The sequence below is a fragment of the Sebastes umbrosus genome, chromosome 5, assembly GCF_015220745.1.
Source record: "Sebastes umbrosus isolate fSebUmb1 chromosome 5, fSebUmb1.pri, whole genome shotgun sequence".
Lineage (NCBI taxonomy): Eukaryota > Metazoa > Chordata > Actinopteri > Perciformes > Sebastidae > Sebastes > Sebastes umbrosus.
Window position 1 is genome coordinate 32,625,960 of NC_051273.1, and position 18,561 is coordinate 32,644,520.

Sequence of the window (18,561 nt, forward strand, 5' to 3'; positions counted from 1 at the left end):
CACGACATTGATTATTATTAGTTATTTCAGCGGTGCAGTGTTGAATAAAAGGGCGGATAAATTATGATTATTTTAATGCAAAGAAAGGCCACTCGGAACAAAATTATCCTTTGCTGTTGCCTTAAGTCCTTAAAGGGACTCTATGTAAGAATCAGAAATTGCTTGTTAACAGTGACACTTGTGGCCGTGAAGTCAATGACAGTCAGCGTCCTGTTCTGGGCGCTTATGCTCGTAAACGAAGGTCCCACCGGGAATCGAAGGCCCGGCCGATGATGATCCTAGTTTTCTCCCAATGTCGGTCACATTCCTGTTTTGCAAGACGGGCTTCACCAGATATAACTTTGTTGTTTTTGTCCTTCCGTGGAGTTTGTGTTGGGAGTCTGAGTTGTGGTGGGGGCTGGTCATTTTTTGGCGGTAATTGACTCCATTTCTAACCGAACGTTAGCTATGGTTGCACACTGTTAGCCCTGTTAAGCGGAGCTGAAAATAAAGACACTCGTGCATGACGTCATATCCGTTGGATTTTCCCAGTATAAACGGCCCGGGTTCATCATATTGAAAGCAGTCTACAAGCCGATAGAGGAAACCCAGAAAGTCACGGAAGGTCTAATTTTTTAGGTTAAGTTACAACCTGTTCACACACTGGCAATAAAAACATACAGTCCCTTTAAGTTTAAATCTGCAATATCATACACATCTCTAAATGACATGCACTGTGCTCTCACTTTGATGTGAGTTTTGACTGATTGTGATTTCAGTCGGACTGTAAAGACAACAACCTATCGTACAGTAAGGTTTACACAGTATATCACTAAGAAATTTGATTTATATTCAAAGTTCATTTTGAGGTAGAAAACTGTGTTGACACCGAGCTTCCAATTAAAAGATGAGAAAACAGTGTTTGCCCTTCAGTGCATCGTTTTTCAACCAGCGCTTTGCAATTTCAGACATTTTCATGTCAGTCATGACCAAAACACACACTCACAAATTGAAATTGTTTGTATGTGTATGTGTACATATATAGAGTAAATCTTATTACCTTCTCCCCATTTACTGCTCTCTTGAAATATATGAGATGCATAAAGAAAGTCAATTTGCTGAGAATGAAAACAATGTTAAAGGGGAAAAAAGGCTGCAAATGAGCAGACATGCATATTCTTTTTAAAAAGCGACAGCAAAGGAAATACGAATTTTGATAAGCTGACATTTGGAACGCAGGGTGACATTCAAAGTAGACAGTAGAAGTGCAATTTACTGTAGGAATATAGATGAGAAGTTCATTTTCAACCAGGCAGAGGCAGGGGAGGAATTAAAAAAATCAGAAGAGAGATATTGAAGTTGAACTATTTTCCTCATTCGGTTCTCTGCTTTTATTGTTTTTTTTCTCCACTCATGCAATCGACAGTGTTTCAATAACGTCCTCAGTGGAGTTGTGAATGTGGCACTACTGTACCTATACAGTATGCTACATGTATGCACACCATTCGAATGTTATCAGGCCGTTAAATAGGCATTATCGCTCGCTATAATCAGGGGCGCCTTAATGTGACTCGAGGCCCAGGGCCCTCCCCTCCTTTCACAGTATACCACGCCAACTTAAATTCAGAATATTATATTAAATGGAGAGCCCTCCTCGTCAGTAAACAGAATATGAATCTCATCATTATAAGACAATATACGTCAACACTAAGCTATAGGTTATTGAGCCAAGTAGTCCTGTGTGCACGGTGGCAACATGAGAAGATCAGTCTTTTCAATTAAACTCTCACAAACATCACCGGTAAAGAACCGGTATAAATGTGAGGTGGGGGTTTGGGGGGTCCTCCCAGGTTTTTTACCTAAAACTATGTAATTTGACATCACTTTGGACCATTATTATTATTACTATAGATAACACCCAAAGGGTTTAAAAACAAAATAATTGTATTATTTACACACATCACAGCCTTCGTTTGAACATTTAATTCTTCTGGCAACGTTTTCCATGTAAAATCACATTCTGTAAATCAATAGGGCAGATTCAGAAAACTTTGAATGAATGTATCATTAATATATTTTATTAATATATAAGATATTTATTCTAGCCTCCAGACCTCCAGACCCCCCCCCTATACCTGCTCATTTCCCAGCTCTGCTCTAGCACACCTGATCCAACAGTAAGAGCTGCTGAGTTGCATCAGGCGTGTTCAAAACACAATGTGATGACTATGTTATTAACTACAATCGTTGTGTCATTGATTTATTTTCCACTGCTCGATGACAGCAGTGTATATACGGTAGATGTGCTACATTGAAAACTCATGCTATGGATTAGAACATTAACGTCCATAACACAGGCAGTCTTGTGGTACTTATTCAGTAACTAGGCAACCTAACGTTTATTTGGCACTCAGTTAGTGTGATGAACATCGTTTTATCGGTGCTTATCATCGCGCATTAATAGACAAGTGGTTCCGCCCAGGCATTCTAACTCAATAACTGCAAGGTGACCCGCTCTCGTGGACATGTATCGATACATTACTGCGCCCTCGTTCTCACCCTGAGAATTTGTGGTGAACCTCAGTATTCCAACTCTCATGATGGTCATTAATTAAGACAAAGATTAACAGTCATTCAACTGCAAAAAAAAATGATAAGAGACCTGAGAACACTCCTTTGTTCTTGATATCTTCCTCCGTGTACCAGATGGCAATCATTGCATGAGAATTGAGGCTCTTTTCATTAATGATTTGAATAAAGTCATAAGGAACATTTACTGTAAGAAACAGACACCTGTGTCTAAATGATAGAAAGCCTTTACTTTAACAGATGGAAGATCAATGTTACAGATTTCATGTCTAAAGGGGCTTTTTGGGGGGTAATGCCGTGTGTCTGCCTTCTTTTTTAAAATGTTGGTATCTAATTCAGCATGTTGTTTCCCCCCGGCCAGGTCCCCTGTCTGCTAACACAAAGAGCAAGAGACATGAGATAAAGAGTGATCCCACTCCATTTGGTTATGAAGGTACATGTACATGCATAGATGTGTCCTGTCTGTGATGTACAGGCTCTGAGCATGCTGGGCCTTTTTAGCGTTTTGTATGATTAATCAGGCACGACTTATAGGTGTGATTTCTTTATTTGCCGACGATGTGTATGTATGTATGTGTGTGTGCACATATTTATGTGTTTGTTCACTTCCATTTCTTGCCTGCTGTGTCGACTTGTGATTTGTGATGCGACACTTCAAAATGCATGAGATAAAGTTTGTCGGTGTAGTTTTGGTGTGGTGAGGGGTTTTGTTGGGTTTTTGATTTATGCATGGGTAGTAGAGTTGCACAGCTTTCTTGCCTGGATAGACTGAATTTAATTTATACATCAGGACCCTCACGTTTTTAAATGTTGTTCGTGGTTGACGTTGTTGAGTGGCAACCGTGATTGAAAAAGGTTGGTATATAAAGCATTTGGCTTCCCTCCAGATACTTTGCGCGGTGCTATGGCTGCAGTCAAGAAACGTCAGAGCATGACTAGCAGCACTGCGAACGCTGCTGTCGCCACCTCGGCTGTCTCTAGATCTGCCTCCCAACCAGGTAACGGCACAGAGAAGGACTCCTCTCCTACAGTCATTGGTGTGATTTGAGTTTGGACAAGTTGCTGTTGGTTTTGGTTAATAATTTGGTGTTGGGCTTATTGTGTTTCATTTTTCTCCTGATGTGTAACTTCAACTTCTTTCTGCAGGATGTTCATTTCTACCCTCAGATTGGTCTGACGTCATGGGGGCATTTTACATTAATCTGAGTATGCACAGCAGCACGTAAACGGGAATATGAGGGGAATATTCATTTCCATTAGCCATGTAAACAGCTTAGTATGAATATTGTTTTTTCGGAATAAGGGCAAAAAAACTGAATATTTGGAGCATGTAAACATAGTCAGTGTTCTTTTCGGTCCTCATACCTGGATAACAAAATCGATCATTTGTCAGTGCCATCCAAGGTGACCCAAATCACTGTTACACACCTAACCCTGACTCTATGGTGACGTTCAGGGCTCAGAGTTTAGTGAAAGATCGTAGTCATCATGGTTAAAAGAAAGCTTTGACCGTGGTCTCCGGTGTCATATTTTGCCTTTTGCTTAAAAACCTTCGGCTTCTGTGGTAATTACATGCAAAGCAAATATGCTGTATAGTTCTGAAATTCTTGCACACAGACGCCTTCGTTTATTATCTCCCGTTGCCACCAAAGTTTCATCAGGAAGCTTAGATGGAGCTTTTACTTTTGGCATGAACTCTTCCTTCAAAATTAAGAATTATCATTAATAATTCTACAAAAGTGAGCTCGGCCACGTCTCTGTCACGCCATTAGGATCAGTTAGTAAATATTACAGTCATTCCGAAAGTGAGAAGCTTGGCTATACAGCTTTCATCATTGGAAATAGGCTCATCAAGTTTCATGATGATGTATGTAAGGCTGCATTCACACCAAAAACGCCGGTCCTCCCATTCATTTTAATGTGGATAGTGCGGTTTAGCATGTTTAGCTTGTACCATCACCTACCAAGTGGAATAGTAATACCCCCCTCTTGTTTATGAGTACATTTTTGTGGTTAATATTGTGTATTGCTTCCCCTCAGGCTGGGCCCAGCAGCGTCTCCCCTCCATGGACACAGATGACTTTGAGACGATCCCCTCCAGTGCAGAGGAATCCTCCAACTCTTCAGAAGAGGAAGGCAACAATAAAAATGTAGGAAAGTTTAACCCGGAGCATTACTTTCTAAAAATGTATTTAATAGTGAAACAAAAACAAATAAATAATTTGATTCTGAATTAAAACAAGATATGAGCTCAATACCACTCAACATTGTCAAACCGTCGGCATGTAAATGGAGCTCGACCGTGCTGGGTCACGTCAGCTCATCACATTCTATGATCACCGTACCCCCCCCGCCCCCCCTGACAGCTCTCCTCCTCTCATCCCTCGTTTCCTCTCCGCTCATCCTTAACTTTCTCTTCTTCTCTACAAAATCCCAGTCTGATCCCCGCTGCTTAATTATTTCCCGTGGACATGTGTCTCATTAGCAGCGGGCACTTGACGACTTGACATTTAAGAAGCGAGGGAGGAGAGGCGAAAGATGAGGAGTATTAGAGCTGCACAGGTCTGCTGGGCACGACAGCCTCTCCAGATCCATTATAATCCACGCGATGTATCGTAGATAGCAACACTCAGACACACTGAGCACGTCAGTGGCGCACACACAGGCACACTCTTTCAAGGAATTTACATTTTTGCATTACATTAAAATATTTGTGTTTATGAACTGGAAAAAGAAATATTAATCCCGTTTGTGGATGCAATTTGGAACAGTTTTTATTAATTTTACACATTTTATTTTTCAACAGCTACTTGCTCCAAACCCTGGAGGTCCTGATATATGAATTATTAAAATGTTATAATTAAAGGGACTATTTGTAACTTTCAGAAATGCTTCTTAACAGCGACACCTGTGGCCGTGAAATCAACGAAAGTCAGCGTCGGGCTCGCGCTTGCTCGCTCTAAATATACCTGAACGAGCATCGCTCAAAACAGTGAGGCGACACACGTCAGCTAAAACCACAATATCACTCTATATTTCAGCTGCTTGGCAGTAATGTTAGCTGACCAGACGAAGGTCTCTCCATGAACATGATTTAGATCTGATCCTAGTGTTGGCTTTTCCTGCCTAAGTGCAGGCTGAAGCAGCGAGGCTCTGCAGCGTGTCTCCTCTGCTCTCTCCGCCCGCAGCCGGAGAGAGCAGACACGGCACCCGGTCAGTAACGAGAGGGTAACGTTACTATCTAAGGAGCTCCGTCACTTCACAAGACACGGGAAACCTCTGTTGGTCTGGAGGAACTGCACCATTTATTTCTGCACAAACGTCCCCTGTGCATTCACTAGATATTCTCAGAGCTAAACTAACTCTTCTGCAGTGTGTAGTGAGCGCGCGTTCACGTCTAGAGGTGGAGCGAGACAGCGAGGACGCGCGTGCATTCTGAGTGAAGGACAGCAGGCAGAGGAGACGAGGCTCCAGTCACACGCGAGCGCGCATATGCGAACGCGCATGTGTGGCGACCCGCTACATTTATACGCTTAAAAAGTTACAAATAGTCCCTTTAAATTATAACATTAACATGATGCTGTTTGAACAAAAGTTTAACAGGGAGAGGGAAATTTATAACATTCTAAAAATGAACCAACATTTTCACCAGAATGTGAAGAGGTTACAGCGATGGCGTTACGTCAAAGACGATATCTACTGATATTAGCATGCTAACCAACTTGCCCCGGCCCCGTCCTGTCTTGTAATACCACTTGTACCTCTGAGAGGTGATAGTGAGTCACTGTAGCGTGCAGTCCAGATGGACTGCAACAGAACGTTTGCTGATCCGGTGGGGTGTAGGGTCCAGTCCCCCAGGATCAAACTCCCGGTGGGACTGCAAGCAAGCAAGAAAGAAACATTTTTAGCATTAAGATTGAATGAATCCAGGCATTTTACGTTTCTGGAACCACATCCAAAATGGACTGGCTACATCCACAGTTTGACTCAGTCATTTCTTTCCGCAGGGTGACAGCGGTCGTTTCCGGGTGCAGCTGACGTACGAGTCTCGTGAAGCGCGAGACCTCTCTCTCGGTACGGGTGACCTGGTCCAGTTTCTGGAGGAAGCGGAGAGCGGACACTGGTGAGTTCCAGTTGACTCCTCTGTAGAAACTGTGGGTTAGTCAGTCAGCTCATCATTGTTCCCCTGTACTGGTCCATTGTTTGGTCACAGCTCCTCCTGACTTACTGTAGCTCTATATCTAGCTAAGTGTGTCCCCCATATGCCAGTTCAAACACGTTTTGATCCTAAATAATGGTGCGAGAACACAAACCTACCAGTTTGTTCTGAGTGCAACAAGAGCAAGCATCTCACAAATAAGGTAAAAATAAACATTATACTTAATTTAGGGCACTCATTCACTCTGTGTGTCCTCAATAAACTAGGATTGTAGTGCAAGTTCTCTATTTCCATTCTCATTAATCGAATGTGTTTGTTTTTAGTTCTCCTACTGTAAGGAGTTTCTTTATTTTGGCTCATCATTCTTTGCAGAAGACTTCTTTATTGTTTTCTGCTTACTTTTACATTTGTTCCTTAGTCCCTGTATACTCAGCATTTCATCATTGAAAACTTAAAGGTTCCATATCATGCTCATTTTCAGGTTCATACTTCATACTTCACTACGTATTTTGTGTTTCTACTAGAACATGTTTACGTGCTGTAATGTTCAAAAAACCCTATATTTTCTTCATACTGTCTGTCTGAATACACCTGTATTTAACCTCTGTCTGAAACGCTCCGTTTTAGTGCATTTCAACGGAATTGCAACAGAACTGCAACGGAATTGCGTTGCTAGGCAACAGTGTGGGTCCATGTTTACTTCCATTCAGCTGATGTTATTCAAATACACTACAACAGGAAACAAACTGGGACACATTTAGAATGTTTACGTTTAAAACCGTGAAATGGTCTAAATATTGTATATTTGTGACATCACGAATGGACAGAAATCCTAACGCTTTGTCTCAAACGCACAATTTCTGAATACGGGCTGTGTGTATTTCTCCGTATATTGTTATTATTATTTGATAGTTTAACAGTATTTATACAGCACTAAACCTGCTTTATTATATAAAAGACATGAAAATCTCACTTTTTACAATATGGGACCTTTAAGGCTTATTAGTATCTGCATACTTGATTCTTATGATTGGCTGTGGTCTTTTTACTCAGAACTAAAGGGCTTGATATGAAAATAATATTTGCAGACCTTTTACATGCACAAAAAGATGATATAACACACTAAAGGAAAGAGGGAAAGCACAAAGGCATAAATAGATCTCTTTAAATTTCAGAGGTGTTCTGATATATCTCATGATCAATATTAGGAAGTGTGTTAAACAGGGGAGGTGGCTGGTTGGTTGGTGGGTGAGCTGATGTTCCAAAAGAAAGTATAGGCCACAAGTTTTAGAAGTCAGCATCTGGTGAAGGAATCACTGACTCATTGGCATTCATCAGCAGCCCTATCAACCACCTGCAGCTGTGTTATGGTCATTTTCTGCTGTGGGACAGCTCAATGGGCCATATTGGTGTCGATGTTTCACCAGAAATGACCCTAATGGCACTGTGTGCTACCTGCTGCTCCGTTGTATAGAATGCACCAATCATCCAGCTATCGGCTCATTGGAAAATTGCATCATCGTGTGCTTTCATTCGTGCATCATTTGGCATTAAAATGATGCAGTAGATTGCAACAGACTCGATACCAACACATTTCTACAGAGCTTTAATTTGAATTTACAAAACGGCAGCGACATCAGCACAAATTGTGACATTGACATTGCTTTAAGTACAAAATCCTTTGATTGTCTGTCCTCCCTACTCTGCATGGAGAAAGAAATACAGTTGGGATTAGATCCAGAGTTGTATTACAAATTCAAGGTGAATTTTGAAATGTCAAACTATCTGTCAGTGTTGCAGAGTGATACTCGCTTCAACAGTTTTTTTTCATTGACAGAACAGGAACAGGTTTGTTATCTTCGTTGGATGAATTTGCGGGTTGTAAAATGTGCATGTCAGATCCATAAATGTGGAGGTGATCGAACGAATCTCACAAATGTCTGTCGACAACAAACGTTGAGAATTACGTGACAAGCTCCTCAGAAAAAGCAGCCGCAGTCTGCTTCTGCTCTTCTGCTGTTTGAAGCATGACTGAAGCCTTTACAGAACAAAGATAAGTAGTGCTGCCTGGGTCACTTTTCTTCTCACTTTACTGCTGCGATAGTTACATAAACGTTTATCATGTTGCACTCATTAATTAATTTGTGCACACGAGATAAGTGTATATATAGAGAGCCAGCACAGCGCACCTCACTGCACTTTCTAGAGTGATGTTGCACACTGTCAATCCACTGTTACGCACGGAAACAACAGATCCGCTGTTTACATTTGTGCAATTTTGAACAACAGAACCCTCCGTGCTTATGTGCACATGATTTGTGTCGTTTTGATTAATTATTCTACACAGTTCCTTCTGCGCATCAACAGGCATTTCGCTCCGCTTATAACTCCCTCAGGACTGTCCGTTCCTGTCAGTCTTTCACCCGGACGGTGTCTCCATCCTGGCCAAAATGTCGTCTTGAGCTCCACATTTTAATTATAATAGCCTACAGGTAGATGTGTGGCTTTGGCGAGCAACATGATGTGATAGAGATTGTTCGGGTACAAAACTAGAGTTGAAGAAAAATTTCCATAGGCCCAGACAACAATAAGTGTCCACTGAGGGAATCTCTCTACGGGACTCCCAAACTGTCAGTGCATCATGACGGGGGGATAGCCCTGTGATTAAAGGGGGAGAACGTTTTGAATGTGTTAAGTCATGATGTCACAGCCTCTAATGCACCCCCCTATAATAACACCTTCTTTCTGATCCCACTTTGTGCTCAAATGCGACACAGGTATCCCAAGTTAGCCACCCTAGCCATTCTGATGAAAATCCCTATGGTGTGTGCATATTAGCGCGTGCCCGTGTGAGCATGAACGCGCGTGCATGAACGTGCGGTACACTTAAGTGTCCTGGTTTGGGGGTTTGAAAATATGGTCACCCTATACTAGCAACAAAGCAGGGTTTCAGGGTGTACTTGCCTACATTTGAGTCGGGCAGAGTATCGAACCTCAATACCTTTTTGGTACCAACCAAAATGGGTTTTTTTCAGCACAGAGTACTGAGGACCGAAAGTTGGCTTAAAATGTCTTTGATCTGAGCTGAAATCTAATTTTTAGACTATTTTATTTAGACAACATTTAACATTTGTAAAGTCTAGCTACATCTGTTAATTGAAAAAAATATTTTGTAAAGCATGTTCATATCTCTCAGGTATTGACAATAGTATAATTTTGGTATCGTCCTGACACTCTGTATGTACCCTGTAACAGACAACAGCCAACCCGTCCACGTTGTACTCTGCCTCCAGCCTGATGCACGACCCTGAAGAGCATTAACGGATATAGAAAATAGATGGATGGACCTCACAATATAAAGCGGTGCAATATAACAACACCATAACCTTCAGCCTCATATATCGAGTTGAATCCATCCTCTCTGACAGAGTATCGAGAGAAATCAAACATTACGCTTCAGAGAGGCAGCATTTGATGCAGAGTTGTTGTGATGAATTGTGTGAGATTGTATCAGCGTCGATGCTATGATGTAGTTTTGCATAAGGAAAGACTTTTTTTTCTCCACTTTCTCCACTGCTATCTGTAATCATTACCCATGCCATGCTTTCCCTGGTTAAAAGTCCATCTTGAGTTTGGTCCACATTAATCATCTCAGCCTGAGAAAGGGAAATGAGACTCGTGTGCAACAGCTGTCCTGTTTTCTCTCCACAAGGATTAAAAGCTCAGTGTGGCTCGTTTGGAATTAAAATTTCATCCACTATAACATTACTCCGATGAAGCGGTGTCAGATACAACAACAGAACGTGTGACTAATATTCTATCGCCAAATCAAGGGAGGAAAACAAAATGGCTCGAGATGAATAATAAATCTTGGTTTCATTCACCACCACACCACCCCCATCTGTCTTTTTCACCAGAACAACAGAGGCTACTGTCTTTATGGAGTAACACCCTCTGGAATCCACCGCTGAAGGAGTGGTTTGGTCTAACGCAAGTTCTCTGCATTTAGAAGTGACTAATACTCTAATGCAGTGGTTCTCAAACTTTTCACACCACGAACCACCTCAGAAAACGTTAGACTCCCCAAGTACCACCATTATGACCAGGGGGGGTGGGCAACTATTTTTCCTAGGGGGGCCACATGAGAAACCCAGATTGTTGCCGGGGGCCAAATTCTGTCAGACGTAACCTCTATTTTATTACTAGATTAATTTATAGAAAACATACTGCGCACTTATTTTTCAGCATTTATTATACTGAAAATCACTCCAAACAGCATATTATTAAGAAAATTACATTTAAATGCAGGAGTTTTGAACTGTACAGGACTGACTGTTTTGGGTATTAATGTTTTCGTTAACAACACTTAACAAAACAGAGAATCCCCCAGCATGCCAACATATAAAAACATGCACTGCCGGCCCAAAAAGCCCTATTTTTCGGGCAGGGAGGGTACTGTACACAGTACTGAACTGTACTTTGTTATTGTCATTTATAGTGGTTATTTGCATAAAAACACATAATTCAAATTATAGGGTTAGTGTTAGGTATGATTATTTAAATATTTGCTTTGATTAAAAAAAAAATCTTGGCAAGCTGCTTAGAGCTAGTGTTAGGAAGTTAAACAGGTCACAATTCTCTCTCTAATATCTGTTTTATATTGATGTGAAAACATCTCCTTCAAACAACTGGATTTATTCAAGTTTCTCACCAAAAACTACATTTTACGAGATTACATTTGAACACATCATGATGACATTGTAATTTACCTTCACCTTATAGTAATTTTTCCTGAGCCGATTTTGAACGCCTCATAACAATAACCCAATGGCACCTCCGTTAACGTTTCGTATCTCCGGTATTTAGCCAGTCGGGACTGTGCTGCTAACGGCTGCTAACAGCTAACGTTACCAACTCTCCTCCTGCTGATTTCAACACAGATTTGTTGCTCACAGTGTCGCTTTATCAGGGAAAAATAAGGTGCACCCCTCAGGTTTAGTAGCGCCATGCTGTTGAACGCTTTTTTTTCTCTTCACCGTGTCTCCGGTCCCAAACGAACTGAAACATGATACGGCGTGAGTATGCGTCATTGTGCAAGCGGGACTGTTGGAAAGCATCAATACAGAGGAATCGATAGTCAGAGATTCCTCCGCGTACTACTAGAGAGAGCACGCGTACCACCAGTGGTACGTGTACCATAGTTTGAGAACCACTGCTTTAACAGATAAAAGCTCCACTTGCTTTGAATATGCTCATTTTTCATCAGCTCATTCATATTTCAGCTCTTAAAACCGTCTCCCGCCGTCTGCATCTGTGGGTTTTTGCTGCTAAAAGGTCTCACTTGCTCACGCTTGTCTCTCCTCCTCACTTGAGGAAAATTAAGAATTCATAAGTCCTCCCTTTCTTCTTTAGCTTTTTTTGTTGGATCAAAGTGTAACTGTATATAACTTAAATACAGAATCGGACTGATGAACTGTGTGCTGCTGTGTGTGTCGTATAGACCCTCACTATATACGCTGTGTGCACGTGCATGGGTGAGATAAAATATGGACGTAGTCTCCGTGACGTCACGCAGAGGTTTCTGAAGAGCTGTTGTGAAGCTTAAAGTGGGCGGCTCCAGCTGTCGCCGTCGGTGACGACGCAACTCCTAGACGGTGGGCCGAATGCGCTTTACGTGTTGTCGATAGATCTCCATCGATAGAAGAAACCATTTTTTATCTATGATATTCACATCAGTACTTAACAGGTGTAACGTCAGGCTGTGTTAAAGACCACTGGCATACCTGATGGATCTTCGGAAATATTTTTCGGCCGGTGACCACGTTACAGTTTAGGAGGGTTAATACACGCCTCCTCCTCGGTCCGACTTAATATGCGCCTTCGGCAACTCCAGTGCATCAATACATTGTTTTCCAGTCACAGTCGTGCCTCATTTTCAAACTGTATCGTTTGTCTTGAGTGAAAAATTGCTACGAGGTAAAAACAAAAGATGATCAGGGCCAAGATCAAGCCGCATAGTTGTCCCTCCATTGTTGCGTTCTGGAAGTCTGCTCTTCTTTGATTACTTCCGGGAGTTTTCCAGCATGGAAATTCTTACCAATTAGAGAGCAGTTTCTTTGCGCACCAAATTTTTGGTCCGCTTGTAAATGCTGCCGTGTGAACACAAACCAAACTCGAGGCAATATGCACTATGGTAACAATTTGGTCCCCGATTCAGACCGAAGCAAACGAACTACAGGTGTGAAAACGCTCTAAGAGGCTGTTTCTAAAGAGCAGTCACATCAGGACTTGCCTATATGGAAGTTGTGTTGTCTACCTGTTGTGGTGCGTTTTGATGTTTGATCCAGAACTTTCTTTCTCATAAGTTTATTTGTGTTATTCCAAAAAAAAAGTCCTTTGGTTAAACAGTTCCTTCTGGGAAATAAAGACCTGTAAAATAAAGTGTTACTGTATTTCCTTTCCTCCTGTGAGCGAGTGAAGACCCTCCCCTGCATTGTGTCTCATGTTCTAGGCTAGTCAAGAACCTTTTAACAGAGGAGACAGGGCTGGTCCCGTCCAGTATACTGCAGACAGCGTCTGAAGGAGGTCACTCATTACGTAACACTGCTACTTCTCACTAACCACTGGCAGCCTCGCTGTAACACACTCCATCACACAGCCACTCCTCCCTCCGCTCCTTTACTCCAACTTCGTCGATCGCTCCCTAACCTCGCTCTCTCACACGGCAGTTGGGCCGGGAGGGATCGGCAGGGATCGGGTGGCCTTGGGCGGGCCGCTGCTCTGGGAGAGGGAGGGAGTGTTGGGGGGGTTCGGGTTGGACGGAGCGGATGGGGATGGACGAGCTTTGGCTTGTTGAGTTGAATAATCAGAGCATGATGTCACTGATCGCAGCATGTTCCCTCTACTACTACTCTCTCTCTCTCTCTCTCTCTCTCTCTCTCTCTCTCTCTCTTACAGATGCTGGGAGTGGACATATGACATAGGAAGACAAAAATCTACTTTGAGGCCAAGATTTATTATCTCAGATTGTACAAGACGTGTGTCTTGTTTCCTCATTTTAAGAAAAAAATGTGCTCAAAAATATTTTTGTCAAATCATTGTCAAATAATCACCCCACAACCAAAATCAATTGATCATATGATCAAGTCAATATCAATCAATCAATCAATCAATCAATCAATCAATCAATCAATCAATCAATCAATCAATCAATCAATCAACATTTATTTGTATAGCCCTTTACAATAACCAAAAGGTACCCAAAGTGCTTTACATTAACATCAAGAAATGACAGGAATAAAAACATAACATATCATAAAATCGGAAAAAGGTCCATAAAAAGCGTAAGGAAGATGTCACAGCGCTACTAGGTATTAAAAGCCAATCTATATCAAAAAAGTCTTGAGCTTAGATTTAAAAAGTACTAGGTCAGTGATAGTGCGTATATCAGGGGGGTAACTTGTTTCATAGTTTAGTAGCAGCGACAGCAAAAGCACGATCACCCCACAGCTTATACCTCCACCTCTGGACTTGACCAGATGCAAGTTGACCAGATGACCGCAAAGCCCCGTTATGCTCGCGAAGAGTTCCGTTGCATTACAATAATAAAGTCTCGAGCTAATAAAGGCGTGAATTGCCTTCTCGAGATCATTCCGATCGAGGAAGGGCTTTACTTTAACCAGAAGACGAAGCTGGAAAAAGCTTGTTTTAACAACAGAGTTAATCTGTTTATCAAATTTCAAACAGCCGTCAAATGTCACCCCCAGTATTTTTTCATAGTTGGTTTGGAATACGAAGCCATAGCAGCAAAGCTTGAGACTCTAACATTAGTCATGCACGAAGTACCAAACATAATGCATTCAGTTTTACCTTCATTTAAATGAAGGACATTTTGTGAACAGCCACTGCTTTATGTCACTAATACAGTTCAACAGAGAGTTCAGTGCATCACTTCCATTAGGCTTCATAGGTAGATAGAGTTGTAAATTATCCGCATAACAATGAAAAGACAGATTGTGCTTGACTATAATTGACCCTGAAGGCAGCATATATAATGAAAAGAGGATAGGTCCTAGAATAGAACCCTGTGGCACCCAACAAGAGAGAGAAGTAGGTGATGAGGAGAGGTCACCAATCATTACAGAAAAGCTCCTGTTGGCCAAATAAGAGCTAAACCTCTTAAGTGCGGATGCCTACATATTGATCAAGGCGAGAGATAAGGACTGCATGATCATAATATACATTATACATACATTATTGACTTGATTTAGAGTTAGGTTTCTCTTTAAATTATCCAGGAGACTCGTGTGTTTCTATGTTGATGACAATGTCATTAAAAGACAACTTTAAAATAGTAATTGACAGCTTCTCTCACTTCACAGCTCTTTAGATAACTGAGAGTTTCATATATACATATATCATATACACCTTTTATAATCAATCGGAACCTAAACATAAAACTTGAGCACAGATTATATATCGCAGTACTGTGTTTGGTGGCACAAAATATACTTTTTCTTACTTAGCCACTCCTGGGCTCTGTGCTCTCTCTCTCTCTCTGTTCTCTGGCTTTAATGTCCCCTCTGTCCTCGATCCATCTCTCCTTGGTCTCCTCCCTTTCATGCCGGCTTGAGATCTGGTCCCTGAAGTGTTTGTCGCGGCCTTGCTTGTTTTGTTACGGAGCTCTGTCCGCCCCTCTTCAATACAACTATCCCTTCCTTATCCCCACTTGCCCTTCTTTCCTCCTCCTTTTATCTCTTTCTTCTGTTTTGGAGATTTTTTTTTTTTTGAGGACAAAACTCTCCCAACGCTCTCACAGTTGATGTTCAATATTCTGGTTAAGTGGAGCCCCATTTCCTAAAGGCCCTCTTCACCTGTCTCTGCTGATCGGCCATGTCTACCTTCCCTATAATTCTTTATGCACTCTGCTGGCTGATATCGTTGCAGATATTGAACGTCTCACTATTATTATGTCTCCTTGTTTTACAGTCCTATTAAAAGCTGCATTGTTTGGTGCGTTATGTTTTATTGGCACTGCAGTCCTGGCTGTGCATCCCCCCCCCTTCTTAAACACTGTGTTTGAATGCCACAGTTTGTCCACATGCTTGTTTTTATATATTATATAATAAGATGCCAGATTGTATTTAAAGTTGAAGCTGACTTGAATCTCTCTTTGTTATTTTCCAGATATCTTCAGTGATCTGTGTACGGCAGCACTCTCCGACTCGGACGACATTGAAGTCAGTACGTGGGGAGATGTGTCTCAGGACAGCAGATAACCTGACTATTGTAGTTCATTACGTTGGAGCACAAACATTTTTGTTGGATCACAAACACTTTTCAACTTCCCGAACTAAATACCAACGACTATTAGTTTTCTACTTGTAGGTCTTCATGTTGGACTAAGGAATATGACCTGCTATTGTTTTTCAACTGTAGTTTTTTCATGTCTGACACGTTGAAGCTTCCCAGCGAAGCCTCTGGAAACAGCTGGAACCTAAACATGCCCGAGTGGCACGGTGGGAAAAGCCATATAAGACTTTTTATTCAAGGAAGTACCAGCTGTCACCTGTGGAGAACTGACGACTGCATGGGTTGTGGACTGAACTTTACATCCAAAGTCGGATGAATTCAGATTACGTACTGTAGAAAATGCAATCCCTGAGTCGTTGGGCTGAATATCTCAAAAACTCAAATCCCATTTCTGACTTGGATAATCTTAGGGAAAGTGATAAATTCTGTTTGCTGGTTTATGAGCAGGCCTTGGCAAGGTGCCCTGTTTTGCTGCTACACTGCGCTGAAGTAAAACTTCTTTTCAGACCAGGTTCTGCCTCTGCTGCCTCGCTTCAGCTCGCTTCGACTTTTCAGATTCAAACTACAGACACCTCACAGTAGCTGCAGCCTCCTGGAGAACCTACAAGTTGTCTTACTTGCCTTTCTTCGCCCTGCTTGAGCCCGTCGTTACATTACATCTACATATCATCTCATCGAGCCCATTCTCACACTTGCAAATAATCTGTATAAGTTGCTTTAAGAGGTTAAGAGATATCTCCCTTCCATATTTGAATTTATAACCCAGTCATTATATAAAAACAACTTATTTTACATATGATTTAATCTATCTGGAAAGAACTTGAATTATGTCCTCACAGGTGTTATACGGATGAAATGTTTTGTTTTGGACAGAAACCTTTTACATGTTTATAATTTTTTCGAGATCCTCTCATGCTGGGTATTAGTGACGCAGCTTTTCTTACTGGAAAATATCGCAGGTTTGGGCAGGCGGGTCAAAAAGTGACAAAGCAGTGTTCCGAGTAAGTTATTAATAACTTACAAGACACATTGCGTGCAATAGTACCTTCTCTTCCCCTCTCTCTGTCTCTGAAACTCTCAGAATTCTTATTATGTTTGCTATAATGCATTTATGTATGCATGTATAGCAAATAGGGATGCACCCATACCCCTTTTTTTTCAGACCGAGTACAAGTACAAGTACTTGCCGATACCGAGTACCGATACCGAGTACTTCTCTGTGCCAAAAGACCCTCGTTAACAGCCAGCTGGAGGGTGTGAGCGACACACAGCAGGCTGGGGAGTCCCGCATACGAGGCAGTGCGCCGCGACAGACTCTAGGTCGGCTCGGAAAGGCTCGGGGCGAAAGTGCTTCCCGGGGCCGTGGCCAAAGTGCTCGCTGCGCTCTCTCTCCCCGCCGAGGAGGGCAGAGGCCCCCCTGCTCCCGGTGCGACTGTCGACCAGGGCAGACTGACCACGTCGTGCCCCCAGGGCGAGGCTCGGTCAACATATAAAAGGCGCCAGGGGTCTGCGGCGATGTCGGCAACCCAACTGACCCGTCTTGAAACACGGACCAAGGAGTCTAACGCACGTGCGAGTCAGAGAGTGCAAGCAAAACCCCGTGGTGCAATGAAAGTGAGGGCCGGCGCGTGCCGGCTGAGGTGGGAGCGCACCACCGGCCGCCGTGCGATAGAGATGGTGACGAGAGGTTAACGTCACGCTGTCGTAAAGTGGTATCGGTGCCGTTGTATCGGAGTCGTTTTGCGAGAACGAGTAAATGAGCACAGTATCGGACCCGATACCCGATGCTGGTATCTGTATTGGTGCATCCCTAATAGCAAACATAACAACAATATAGATGATATAACACTGTTTGTGTTTTGGTCACTTGGGGGAAGAAACTGACTTATGAAGTTGATATTACTACAGTAACATGTTAGTTAACAATAGCCTATTTACACATCAGTCAGTCATGGAGTTACATTGGAATTAATTTGGAGTCGTGTTTCTGGCAATCTGACAAATGTAAGTCAAAAAGCTGAAGTTATACTTTCACACATCCATGAGGGGTAGCCTACGTGTAGGCTCTCTGCGGACATCCCAATTTATTGTGACTGTCCAGACTTGTCCAGTGCGACCACTACGCTACAAGTAATAGCGTAGCGATCTACTGCGCATGTTCGCTCCAAGCAAACCGTATGACCAGAACTACTACATCCTCAGCTGTCCGTGTACGTGTCCATTTGGGAGTATAATCAAGGCTTCAACTCTCCTTCTAGCTTTTGGTCTTCACCAACTTTTGAGAAATATAACTTGGTATATTTTCTGTGTCTAGACCTGCTTGTGTAGGGTAGCTTGTTTACCTAAAGCAGCTTTCTGCTGTGTCCAGAAACAAGGTTGATGGCTCTCTAACAGTGAGTGCAGGCCGTAAAACCCCCCCAAAAAGTGAGCTAAAAGAGGCTATAAAAATTCATAGAGCCGAGCGTAACTGCGGAGTTGAGTCGTTGGTTGAACTCTCTGTGGATTTGTGAGCTACCCCCTTT

The 18,561-nt window shown here is 42.3% G+C and overlaps 1 protein-coding gene across 4 annotated transcripts in view; it reads left to right on the top strand.

The window, feature by feature from the left end:
- The window catches only part of mcf2l2 (MCF.2 cell line derived transforming sequence-like 2), a 143,070-nt gene extending 125,798 nt beyond the window's left edge, over positions 1-17,272 (top strand). For 2 of the 4 annotated variants that reach the window (XM_037770424.1, XM_037770423.1), the window contains exons 30-35: positions 2,930-3,001; positions 3,456-3,566; positions 4,609-4,718; positions 6,576-6,691; positions 13,239-13,312; positions 15,914-17,272. In XM_037770424.1, the coding sequence (XP_037626352.1) occupies positions 2,930-3,001; positions 3,456-3,566; positions 4,609-4,718; positions 6,576-6,691; positions 13,239-13,312; positions 15,914-16,005 (575 nt within the window). In that variant the 3' untranslated portion in view covers positions 16,006-17,272. Of the gene's footprint in view, positions 1-2,929; positions 3,002-3,455; positions 3,567-4,608; positions 4,719-6,575; positions 6,692-10,644; positions 10,841-13,238; positions 13,313-15,913 lie in introns of those variants that run through there. The other 2 variants (XM_037770426.1, XM_037770425.1) reach the window with 2 other exon arrangements.
- The last annotated feature ends 1,289 nt before the right edge of the window (positions 17,273-18,561 follow it).